This window comes from Thamnophis sirtalis, unplaced genomic scaffold (genome assembly GCF_051295495.1).
Source record: "Thamnophis sirtalis isolate CommonGarterSnake01/CBP01778 unplaced genomic scaffold, rThaSir2_p1.2 scaffold_14, whole genome shotgun sequence".
NCBI lineage: Eukaryota > Metazoa > Chordata > Lepidosauria > Squamata > Natricidae > Thamnophis > Thamnophis sirtalis.
In genome coordinates, this window is record NW_028261394.1 from 22,678,868 (window position 1) to 22,691,275 (window position 12,408).

The window sequence follows — 12,408 nt, forward strand, 5'->3', positions numbered from 1 at the left end:
CCTTTATTGGCAGCTTCCCTAAAATTGGAAAGACCCTTTATTTTCAGAATGTTTGAAATGCTTGAGGAATTGAAGTCCTTGAGGGATAACATTTTGGGGCACTAATTTCAAAGTTGAAAAGTTTTCTTTGCTTTGCAGCATGCCAACCTCCTCTTTAAAGAGCCCAAAGAAGTATTGGGGGGGGGGGGGGATTGTTGCTGAAAGATGCCATCTCACCTTTTGCCCCAAGATAAAAGAGCACAAGCACTCTATGTCAAAGCTACAGCCCTTATAAAGTCAAATTGTATTTAATTCCTTAATAAAACTCCAAATGCAACAGCCATCCTTTTGCACATCAGCAGATAAAACCATTTTTATTGTATAATAGACTTTAAAACTCACTGTGAGCTGTGCTAAACTTTTGGATCAGACGATCCTCTACCATTTCTGTGATTGTTGGGGGGTGTTTGCGTCCCTCACATTTTGGTTTACCTTCACCCAGCATCTTCTTGGGCGGGTCTTGGTCTGGGCCATTTTTTTCCAGAGAAAAATGGAGATCCTTGACCAAATCCCCAGCAGAGAGCGCCTCTTCAAATGTTCGCTTTTGGCTGTGGAATTCGGATACCTTATTGCATCTCACTTGTAGGGTTGGACCTTCAAGGAACAGGACAGCAATCAAACAATTCGCAGATCGAAAACAAATCTTCCAGCTGGACTGAGCAAACCTATTCCTAATCATCCCCCATGCTACAGTGATGGATTACATGGGCCAAATCCAACCTCCGGACGATTTCAGCCCAAGGAAGACGAGAAGTTTGCCTGTAGGATGCTCCCTTCAAGGGATCCAGACTCTCCAGTGAGAGGGGCGAAAGGCCCTCTAGGACCGGGTCAAAGAGAGAGGATTCCCGAAGAGGCACCTTCCCATTCAGCGCTGTCCAGTCACGGTCGGCTCCGAGACAGATCCGATTTCCCTGCCGGTCTCCCCGTGGGGCGCTACCCCTGCAACGGAGCTCCCCTCTCCCCCTGGCTGCCTTTCAGCCTTCTCTTCCCGAGAGCCGGCTCTCCTTCGCAGGGGAGAACTGAGGACGGGTCCCTTATGTCTTGCGGGGGAACGGAGGCCGTTCGAGGTTTGGCTCTAACCAGCGGCATTTCGGGAGCCTTTAAGGATTCCTTCGGGCGGCCGAGGGCGCTTCCTTTGCCGCCCACCAAAGGCTTAGAAGGTGAAGCAGTCCGTCTCCTGCTGGGGAAGCTGCAGCCCTCCAGCGGCCCTCCAGCCGCTCTCCCTTCTTGGGGGCGCCCCTCATTTTGCCCCAGAAGAGGCCGCGTCGGCGTATTCCCCTCGCGTCTCCCTACCTTCTAGCTCTGCTAGGACCTCCAGCTCGTCGGCGAACTGCGCCTCGAACTCGTCTTCGATGCCGTACAACTCCCGCCCGTCGTCCTCCATCGCTCGCTCCTCCCGCTCCGCTCGGTGGCGGAAAAGAGTGGCGCCAGGCGGGACAGCCTTCTTCCGGCCGGAGGGCCAGACGGGCACCCGCACTTCCGGGAGAGCCTCCTGCCCATCCTCTTCCCCCCCTGGCGGCTCGGAGAAGTGCTGATTGGTCCGCGCGGCCGGGAGGTGGTGCTCGCGGGGCGGCCTTCGCCGAGAGTCGGGACCGGGCAGGTGGGTGGGCTGCTCCCTCGCCGGCCGGTGCCTCTCTAGGCCGCTTTGCTTCCGCTGCTAGTCCTGAGCCGCAGCCGCGCCCCGAAGGGCGAGACGTCGGTGGGTCGGGAGGGGCCCCCGGGGCCCTGGCTCCCGACTCCCTCCTGAAATTCCCGAGCACCAGGGGACGCGGGATCGGCCGCGAAGGCTGGGCTGAGGCCGGCGACCCCTCAGCCCAAATGGGGTGGGGCTCGGCGGGGAAAGCCCCGAGAAGTTCCAGGACGTAGCCCAGGCTGGGAAGGGGCGGGAGTGGCGAAGGAGGCTCCGGGAGTCTCCCAGGGTAGCTGCCGCCAGAAGCGGCCCCGAATGAAGGGGCGAGAGATCGCTTCCCTGGCCCCAAATCTGCGAATGGCGGGAGAGCAGAGTTCTTTCACTCCCACTTTTTTTCCGTTAGACGAGCTCTCTGCTAGGCTCAGCCGGGGACGCAACCGTGTTTATTTATATTTTGTTTATCAAATTTAGGTAGTGCCCATCCTCCCTTTTTTGACCCGGGGGTCGCCCAGAAAATGGCGGGGTGTGTTTTGCGGGTGTGGCTAAGGGTGACCAGGTGCTGTGCTGCTAGTTTCCATAGTTCGGCTTGGCGGCTGTTCCAGGAGTGCAAAAGAGCGGCCGGCCCCGGGGCCTCAAGCTGCCCCTTCTGCCCTAAGCCTCAACTTCAGGAAGCCTTGGGGTTCGCACAACTCGCTGAATTTTGTGAATGGGAACAGGATATACACTTTGTAAGAAATAAACCCAAACCAAGCAAGTGGTATTTAGGACTATGAGGAAGAGTTTCCCGGTGATAAGATCTATCAACTATGGAATAAATAGGCTGCCACATGAAGTGATCTTGGGGTATCTTCAAATAGTGGTCGAATAGCCATTGCAGGCATCTGTAATGCTGCAGCAAATCCTACACCAAGAAGGAGATTGGGCTAGATGACTTTCCAGCTCAGCTCTTCTTGTGCTCAGAATGACTTGTTTTCAGATAAAAACATACAGACTTTCACTGGTACTGGATCATTTACACGCCTACGTTTTAATGCAAGATTTGCATTGGCACAAAGGGAGTATCAGGCTCCTAAATTTTATAGCAAAACTGCTAATATTTCAAATTTATCTTGTCCCATAATTCGTATATACTTTTTAAGGTAAATTCTTGCTTAGTTTTTTGCCAGTCTAGTCACTGGTCCTTTGTTTAAAGCCACAATGTATTTGGGTGGAGATGTGTTAGTTTGCCGTACATTTTCAAAAACTTGAAAATCACTATTACATTCCAAGTAGAATATAAAATCAGGAAAAGTAGTCAGCGTAGTATAAAATTTACCTGCAAATTGTAAAAATTACGATTCTAAGTAAAATTGAAATATAGAGACTTTTATATCAGTAGAAATTTAAGTGATTGTATCTGTCCACAGAGTTGAAGTGTTTGGTGAAGGCTTTCACTTCCTGTGTTTTAATCTTGACCCGAGTATCATATCTATATCAGTGAGTGAAGTGAAATCGTGTCAATCGTGAAGGTCTAGTGCATCATGTCAAAATTTGGGGGCCCTGATAGATTCATCCTGATGGTGCGTCAGTTCCAATTGGTATGACAGTTCATGTTCTAGATGATGGAGAAACTTCAGAGGCCTTTCCTGTTACAAGCGGCATCAAACAAGGGTATGTGTTGGCACCGACCTTGTTCAGTATAATGTTTTCAGCCTGCTGTCAGATGCCTTCCAGAACAGTTCCTTGGGATTTAGCTTGAGATATAGGACCAATGGGAAACTGTTCAACCTGCGAAGACTCCAGGCTGTCACCAAGATAAAGGAGATTGTGCTACGTGACTTCCTCTTTGCTGCGCTCCCCCTCCCCCTTATGGCATGTGAGGCAAAAGTACGCCATCGCTGTGATAGGTGGTGGTGCTAATAGGGGGAGGAGGAGCTAATAAGAGGATTAGATGTTTCAAGCATGGTAGATAGTGGAGTTGATGCTGCTGACAATGGGTGGAGTTCCCTCTGTGTATCTTTGGGAGTCCATGCATGGAGTGGCTTTCCCAGGGTAAAGGTGGTAGAGTGGTTTGTGGGTGGCACTGTCCTTTGGTAGTTGCAGGAAATCAATGGCCTTTTTCTTATAACTTCTGGTAGGATATCTCCTCAGAGTCTCATGTAGCAGTGCCCTTCAGAAAACTTTTCACCTTAGCAATATAGTCATTGATGTTCAGGATAACTGCATCTTCCTTTCTCAGCTGGCAAGATGGTGAAAATCCACATTCTGGACAGAGAGGACCACTGGTTTGAAAGAGGGGTCAAAGAGGTCATCTATGTTAAAATTGAGCATCCATCTCTCAACAGAGGGAGGGATAAGGCATCTATATCCTTTTACAACAAAGTCCTTTCAGCAGTTCTAAGAAGTTTCCACTACCCATTTGCACTCTGTTCAGGTGATCCTGATGGCACAAATAAACTCCAAGTGGCCTCAACAATTCTTAGAGAGTGCTAACAAACAGATGTCTGCAAGGAATATAAATCCTTCTGTTCCCCACCCCCATTCAATCAGATCTGAAGAACCTTCTTGGGTGAGAAGTAAAATGTCTTCAAGGAAAACACAAAGTACCCTCAGGACAACTATGACCTGGATGACTAAGAATCTCCATAGATATTCTGCCTGATCATTATATATAGAGAGGTTTTTTTTAAATAAAAACTTGAATATCATTTTAGAGATCTAGACTGAAGCAATAAACCAATAATGAAATAAACTAACAGTTTTCTCTAAGTATGATATTTGAAATAAATATAATGGTCTTCCATTAAAATTCCCATTGTTGCATAATTATTACTACCATTCATCCAAAATTCTGCATCCATTAATCATACAGCTTTTAACTGTTGGTGGCTATTCATAAAACCTTGGGTTTGTGCTTTGCTGCTATTTATACTGAGTCAAGGGATATGTGGGAGTGATTTCCCATTTCTATTTGAAAATCCTAAGTGATCTCCAAAAATTTCTTGGAGAACTAGAAAAACCTTTGGGTTAGGGGACACAACAATCCTTTAATGGTGTTCATTGTAATTATCAAACATCTAAGAAATAAAGTGTAACAGTTATGGAAGCTCTGAACTCCTTTCTTTTTCTCCAAAGGGTTTGCCAGTATGGAGCCTGTAAGCTTTGACAACTTGTCAATTTTGTATCAAAGTGAGGACTTCATTGTGGTCAACAAGCACTGGGATGTCCGCATCGACAGCAAGATGTGGTATGAAAAGCTGACTCTGCAGAGTCAGCTGAAATACCGATTTCCAGAACTTGCTGATCCAGACACTTATTATGGCTTCAGGTAAGTGGGGAGGTTTCTGTGAGGGGCAGGGTGATGGTTCTTGATGATGGAGACCTCAATCTCATCTGTTAAGAGGGGGCAACTAGAATGCTTTCAAATGCTGTTCCATTTGGGAATGCGGCTTTTATTTCCTTGCCCATTGAAGCTTTTCCTGTTTGGAGCAATCCTTGGAGTTCAGCACAAGCAGGGCCTTCTCTTAGCTACTCGATTTTCCTGCTGCGAGTTGGACTGTTGGCTTTTCAAATCATGTACAATTTCTTTTAGAGCAATGCTTCTATTGTTGCTATATTGCTCTTTTATATTTGTGTGATGTTACTAGTTTTGCCTTCTGATTGGTTTTGATTGTGTTTTAATTTTTTATCATACCTTCCTAAGTTGCTATTTGCTTCTGAAGGAGAGTGGGCATCAATAGGGTGCCACCACCAAAAAGCATCCGCTGCGATACCACCAAGAGGTCTAGTCCTTCAAATGCTCTAAACCAGAAATTGACCATCTTTTAGGCCTCGGCATAAGAGTAGGGGGTCTACAGATATTTCAATTGGGTTTACATATTAACATATCTTGGGTATTTTTTTCTAGGTTTTGCCACCAGCTGGATTTCTCCACCAGCGGGGCACTTTGTGTGGCACTGAACAGAGAGGCAGCTGGCAGTGTGTATGCGTGTTTCAAAAATCGGACAGTCACCAAGGCCTATCTTGCATTGGTAAACTACCCCTGTTCTTTCCACTATGTGACAACCAGACTGCAGTGGTTTCTTGACTGTAGAAATGGAAATGAAAATCTTTCTGAGTGTTTAAATTTTGAATTAAGAGGATAGACTTCACTGAACAGTAGTGTGTTTGGGTGATAAGAAAAGAATTGTCATATAACAAGTGAGGTCCTTATGTAAAGGAGGATGCTCCTTGGTGGCAGAATGGGACAATAGATTGTAGTGACATTGCCACGCCTACTTCACCCCAGGCCCACCAACCTATTGCAGGTGTTCATTCTCAGCTGGCCCTTTGCCAGCACTCCTGCCCCACCACTGGTCCTTTCTTCCCCACCGTGAGGTCATGGTTGATTCATCCAGGGACACTTATCCCTGGCTGATTCATGGTGCAGGACAAGTATCTGCCAGCCAATCCCCACGGTGAAGGATGGGCCTCTGCCTTCCCATTAGACGGCAGCAACCTCAGGCGCCAGGAAGGTGGAGGACAGTAGGAGGTCCATGTGCAGATCTTCTTCCAGGTGCTGCTGGAGGTAAAGAGCAAGAAAGGGGGGAAGCAGGAGAGAGAGTAAGAATGAGCCAAGAGGAGAAGAGGAGGAGGAAGCCATGGTGCAGGCCAATGAAAGTGTGGAGAATGGTGACTATTGTAGGTAGAGTAAGCAAATTTTGGCACTCCATAAGGAAGATTTTTCTCCATGTTACTCATGGTCTCGGTGTCCACTGCCCCTCCCCTCCCTGGTGCTCCACTTGCTTCTATGGCTTTACCACCAAAGCATTTTAAAACAAAATATTATCATATTTTATTTGGGTTCTGTTTAGGCGGTCCATGAAAATTGCCCCGCCATGCAAATTGCTTCTTGCCCCCACTGAAGCATGAGTGCAAAACATGCAGGCTGATCAGGGGCTTTGCACGTGGACCTGCCACTGTCACGCCCCACTCCACTCCATAATTAGGAAAGAAGACTAAGAGACTCCATGGGTTGGCAATCCAAAGTACTTTTACTAATTATAAATGGTAAGCGAGCAGTAGTGAAGCAGAATCTGAATAATATGGCGCGAAAGCAATTGATATATAGGAAAGCCCGTTCCCCCCCCTTAGGATCAAAGCTCCAGTCCAATCATAAGTCCTTCAAATGTCAGGTGTGAGATAACTTCAAAAAGACAGGCCAAAGATGGAATGTGAAGGCCGTTGATGCAGGCGGGAAACACATACGCATGCGTAATCCCAACGACTGGTACATCCTAGAACATTCCTCCAGCACCTCCATTAACCCCTCCCAAATCCACGCCCCCCCCCCTCCCGTTTCATGGCAGTTGAAGCAACAGCAAAGCAGAAGCTGACATCCGGCCGTCCCCCGGAAAAAAGGCTGTCAGGCCTGGAAGAAAAAACAAACAAAACAGACAAATAACAAAACAAATGAAAGAGGGAGGGGAGAAGAGTCAAGGCTTGTCGGGATAAGAAGCATAAAATTTCTGGAGTAAGCGGGGGGCACGAACGTGGGACTTATCAACCCATTCTGTGTGGGAGGGGGGAAAATGTTTCCAAGCCACAAGGTATTGGATGCGATTACGGTGCCTACGGGAATCAAGAATGTCACGAACTTCAAAATGATGTTCCCCATCAATAAGTAACGGAGCAGGTGGAGGGTCATCTGCGGGCCGTAGGTTGGACACCCGAACTGGTTTGATGAGGTTGATGTGGAACACCGGGTGGATACGGTTGAGATGTTTGGGCAATTGCAAACGAACAGAAACAGGATTGATAACTTTCACAATTGGGAAAGGGCCAACATACTTGGGCCCCAAGTTCTTTGATTTTTGTGTAGTATGCAAGAATTTCGTGGACAAATACACTAAATCTCCAACGTGGTACTCATAGGGCTGAGAGCGTTTCTTTTTTTTTTTTTTTTTTTTTCATTTTATTTTATTTATTATTATTTTTTTAAGAGAACTTTTTTATTTTTCTTTAAAAAAAAAACACAAATATGTCATCATTTGTCAATCATTAAGACATTGAAGTACAATTTTTTTTGTTGTGTGTACCCCTCCCTCCCTCCACCCCCCCACCCCCCCTCCTCCTTCCCCCCCCCGACTTCCCAGAACCCGTACACGGTATGGATTTTTAACTAACACAGTCTAAAATCTATTGAGAAAAAAGAAATAAAGAAATTAATGACATTCTAGATTGACCTTAGCTTCTTCTTACTGAACTGACTTTTAACAGTTTAAATCATTTCTGATCTTAAGCATAGGCTAACTGGAATTTCTTAGTCCCGTATTTATTTTGTATATAGTCAATCCATTTTTTCCAGTCTCGTTTATATCTCTCATTTGAATGATCTTTGAGATATGCCGATATTTTAGCCATTTCAGCTAAGTTTGTTACTTTCAATGTCCATTCTTGGATTGTAGGCAAGTCTTCCTTCTTCCAATATTGCGCCACCAACAGTCTTGCTGCAGTTATCAGGTGCAGAATCAAATTGGTCTCTACCACTGTAAAGTCAGTACATATACCTAGTAAAAATAACTGAGGAATAAACTTTATCCTTCTTTTAAAAACATTTTGCATGACCCACCATATTTTTATCCAAAATGCCTTAACCTTTTGGCAGGTCCACCATATATGATAATATGTAGCATCGAGAGAACCACACCTCCAACATTTAGGCTGTACATTCGGATACATAGAAGCCAACTTTTTAGGATCTAAATGCCATCTATAGAACATCTTGTAAAAATTTTCTCTCAGATTTTGAGCTTGTGTAAATTTCACATTTCTTACCCAAATTCTTTCCCATGTATCCAACATTATTGGTTCCTCAATATTTTGAGCCCATTTTATCATACAATCTTTAACTAATTCTGTTTCCGAATCCATCTGTATTAATACATTATATATCCTCTTTATATGCATTAAGCTTTGATCTCTTATTTGTTTAAACAGATTATCCTCAACTTGAATAAAGCCAATTTTTTGATCTATTTTCCACCTAGCCTGTAATTGCCCATACTGGAACCATGTTTGAACTACCTTCTCCTCTTTTAATACCTCTAAAGATTTTAATTGTAATACCCCCCTTTCCGAGGTAAGAAGCTGTCTGTAAGTAATTCTGTCCTGTTTTTGTGCTGTATTCATATTTTCAATTGCATGTCTAGGAATTGCCCACATGGGTATCTTGTCATTTAATTTATATTGGTATTTCTTCCAAACCCACAATAAAGCATTTCTTAAAATATGACTTTTAAAGTTCTTATCCAATTCTTTGTTGAATAACAGGTAAGCATGCCAACCAAATACCAGATCGTGTCCCTCAATGTTCAATATTCTATCATTGGTTAAATGAATCCAATCACTAATTACAGATAATGCCACTGCATCATAATATAGTTTTAGATTAGGTAGTTTCAATCCTCCTCTCTCACGTACATCTTGCATTATTTTCATCTTTACCCTCGGCTTCTTTCCTGCCCACACAAATTTGTTGATACCCTTCTGCCATTCTAAAAGGTTCGCATCTTTTTTAAGTATAGGTAACATTTGGAAAAGAAATAAAAATTTTGGTAAAATGTTCATTTTCACTGCCGCTATCCTGCCCAGCAAAGATAAGTGCAATTTCTCCCATTTTTTCATCTCTGTCTGTATGCTATGCCAAAGTGGTTCATAATTATGCTTATATAATTTCCCATTTGAAGTTAAAATGTTAACTCCAAGATATTTAACTTTTTTAACTACCTCACATCCTAGCATCACTCCTAATTCTTCCTTTTGTTTAATATTCATATTTATAGCTAATATTTTGGTTTTTCCTAAGTTTATTTTAAAGCCAGACACTTGACCATATTGATTAATCGTATTCATTAAAACCATACTGGATTCCTGCGGTTGTTCCAATATTATGACCAAATCATCCGCAAAAGCGCGGACTCTATATTCTTGCTGCCTAATCTTGATCCCTTTTAAACCATCCAAGCCCCGTATTTTATTCAACAATACTTCCAAAGTTATAATAAACAATAATGGGGACAAAGGACAACCCTGTCTTGTACCTTTTCCAATTTGAAAAGAGTCTGTTAAACTTCCATTGACTATGATTTGTGCTGTTTGCTGTTGGTATATTGCTTTAATTGACTGTAAAAAATTATCTCCTATCTGCATTTTTTGCAATATCTTCAGCAGAAATTGCCAGTTAACTCGATCAAAGGCCTTCTCAGCATCCAAAAATATAAACGCAGCAGGGATCTGGTTGTTCTTTCCCAAATATTCTAATGCATTAATAATTAATCTGACATTACTTTTCATCTGTCTCCCTTGTATAAAACCTGTTTGGTCCGTATGTATCAATTGTTGAATGACCAACATTAACCTATTTGCTAATATTTTAGTAAAAATTTTATAATCTACATTCAGTAATGAAATGGGTCTATAATTTTTGGGTTGAGTAGTATCTTGATCTTCTTTGGGTATCAAAGATATAAACGCTGTCTTCCAAGATGGAGGGACTTTACCTTCCGTTTGAATCATATTAAATAATTCTCTAAGAGGTTCTACCATTTCTAACTGTAAGTTTTTATAGTAAACCGCTGTCAAGCCATCTGTACCTGGTGCTTTCCCTGACTTTAATTGCTTAATTACCTGCAGGATTTCCCCCGAGGTTATTGGTTGATTCAATTTTTGCCTGTGTTCTTCTCTAACTGAAGGTATTTTCTCCTTGTCTAAATATTTGTCTATGTCTAAACCATTAATTTTATCCCCTTTATACAGTTCTGTAAAAAATTCCCAGAAAGCCTTTTGAATCTCTTCCTGTTGGAACACCTCCTTCCCTCTGTAAATCAGTTTAGATATATTTCGAGTTTTCCTTTTTTTCCTAATCTGATAAGCTAACCATCTGCCAGGTTTGTTTGCATTACAAAAAGTATTGTGTTTTGCATATAATAAATTAGTAGCTACCTGGTCAGAGATCAACATGTCAAATTGAGATTTTAATATGTTAATAGCTTCCTTAACCTTTGTATCGTCTGGTTTCCTTGTTAACTCCAGCTCTTTTCTCTTAATTTCCTCTTCCAGTTCTGTTCGTTTTAACCCTTGCTTATTTCTATGTGTTTTATTTATATTCATCAAAACTCCTCTCATATACGCTTTGCTTGCATCCCATACAAATTCCATAGATGTACCCTTATTCATATTCAAAACAAAATATTCAGATAGTAATTTTTTACAATCATTAATATAGTTTTCATATCTAAATAAATTTTCATTCAGTCTCCAAGACCTTCTTGCCTGCACTACCCTTCCCAACTCCATCCAAACTGGGTTATGGTCCGAAAGGACTCTAGCTGCAATCTTTGTTTTCTTGACCCTAGAAAGCAAATCATTAGTGGTTAGAATAAAATCAATCCTTGAAAGGGATTGATGCCTGTCCGAGAAGAAAGTGAAGTCATATTCCTCTGCATTTCTTTCTCGCCAAATATCTCTCAATTCAAAATCATCCATAATGTCAAAGAAAGATTTGGGTAACTTTGCTCGCATCTTGGTATTTAGGCGGGAAATCTTCTTATCTCTCTTAGTGTCTATCACTCCATTCCAGTCACCCATTAGTATACAGGAACTATAGTCCCACTGTACTAATTTAGCATGAAGATTTCTATAGAATCTATCTTGCTGTTGATTGGGAGCATAAATTCCCAAAAGTAATGTCTTTTTCCCTTCTAAGGTTAAGTCTAAAGCAATATATCTTCCGAAGGGATCTGCTTCTATTAATTCAGCTTTCATGTCTTTTCTTAAGTATACAACTATACCATTCTTCTTTTCCATAGCAGAAGCTACAAAATGTTGACCAAGTTTTGAGTTGATCAAATATTTTTGATCAGTTGATTTGATATGAGTTTCTTGCAAACAAATTACATCGTTCTTAAACTGTTTGAGATAATGAAATATTTTCTTCCTCTTCTGTGGAGAGTTCAGTCCGTTGACATTCCATGTTAAAATCTTAGTTGTCATCTTTGGTTGGTTGAAGCATTTTTAGAGCTTCCTGCACGGCCTGTTTAACCTTAGGTCTAGCTCCTCCCGTTGCTTCCAGATTTGTTGTTGTAGATCCTTGATCGATGGCCGATGATTGTTGATGCTGTTGCTTTTTAGCTTGTTTCTCCATACGTCTAGTAGTCATGCGGCTAGGTCTTGGTTCCATAGCACCTTGCACTTCTAGAGAAGAGAGATGCTCCATCTTGTCTGGTGGTTGTGTAGTTTGCTGTCTATCCTGTCCTTCTTGTGGTCTTTCTCTAGGTCCAGATGGTGCAGGGTGTCCGGCCTTCAATATATTATAATAAAAATCTCGGGCTTTCCATACAGAGTTGAGGCGGTATCTTTGCTTATCAAATGTAAATATGATGCCAAATGGTGCATCCCATCTATACTGTATCTGACGATTTCTGAGTTCTTCGACCAAAAAAGCATAGTCTCTCCTGGCTCTTAACATTGGAGGTGGTATCTCTTTCAAAACAGCCAGGTCTTGACCGCCAATTTGAAGCTTAGTATTATAAGATGCTTGCAGTACCATATTTCTAAACTCTCTTGTAGTAAAATATATAACGATGTCTCGAGGAAGCTGCTTCTGCTTTGCCAGCCAGGAGTTAACGCGGTAAGCTTTGTCAATTCGCCAGTCTTGATTGGTCCCTGGTCTTCCCATCAGGCGGTCAAAAGCTTCCGATAGGATCTGTTTCAGGTTCTCC

General features: G+C 42.7%; 2 protein-coding genes across 11 annotated transcripts in view; one reads left to right on the forward strand and one right to left on the reverse strand.

Moving 5' to 3' along the window:
- Window positions 1-1,477, reverse strand: part of CHTF18 (chromosome transmission fidelity factor 18) — a 40,619-nt gene extending 39,142 nt beyond the window's left edge. For 6 of the 8 annotated variants that reach the window (XM_087728983.1, XM_087728985.1, XM_087728984.1 and 3 more), the window contains exons 1-2: window positions 1,333-1,477; window positions 382-633 (exon numbers count right to left, since the gene is read on the reverse strand). In XM_087728983.1, the coding sequence (XP_087585109.1) occupies window positions 382-633; window positions 1,333-1,423 (343 nt within the window). In that variant the 5' untranslated portion in view covers window positions 1,424-1,477. The remainder of the gene's footprint in view (window positions 1-381; window positions 634-1,332) is intronic. The other 2 variants (XM_014064923.2, XM_014064922.2) reach the window with 2 other exon arrangements.
- Window positions 1,478-1,581: 104 nt separating this feature from the next.
- The window catches only part of RPUSD1 (RNA pseudouridine synthase domain containing 1), a 36,281-nt gene continuing 25,454 nt past the window's right edge, over window positions 1,582-12,408 (forward strand). Inside the window, exons 1-3 of one of the 3 annotated variants that reach the window (XM_087729540.1) lie at window positions 1,582-1,639; window positions 4,784-4,976; window positions 5,556-5,679. In XM_087729540.1, the coding sequence (XP_087585666.1) occupies window positions 4,795-4,976; window positions 5,556-5,679 (306 nt within the window). In that variant the 5' untranslated portion in view covers window positions 1,582-1,639; window positions 4,784-4,794. Of the gene's footprint in view, window positions 1,640-1,677; window positions 1,863-1,911; window positions 2,809-4,783; window positions 4,977-5,555; window positions 5,680-12,408 lie in introns of those variants that run through there. The other 2 variants (XM_087729542.1, XM_087729541.1) reach the window with 2 other exon arrangements.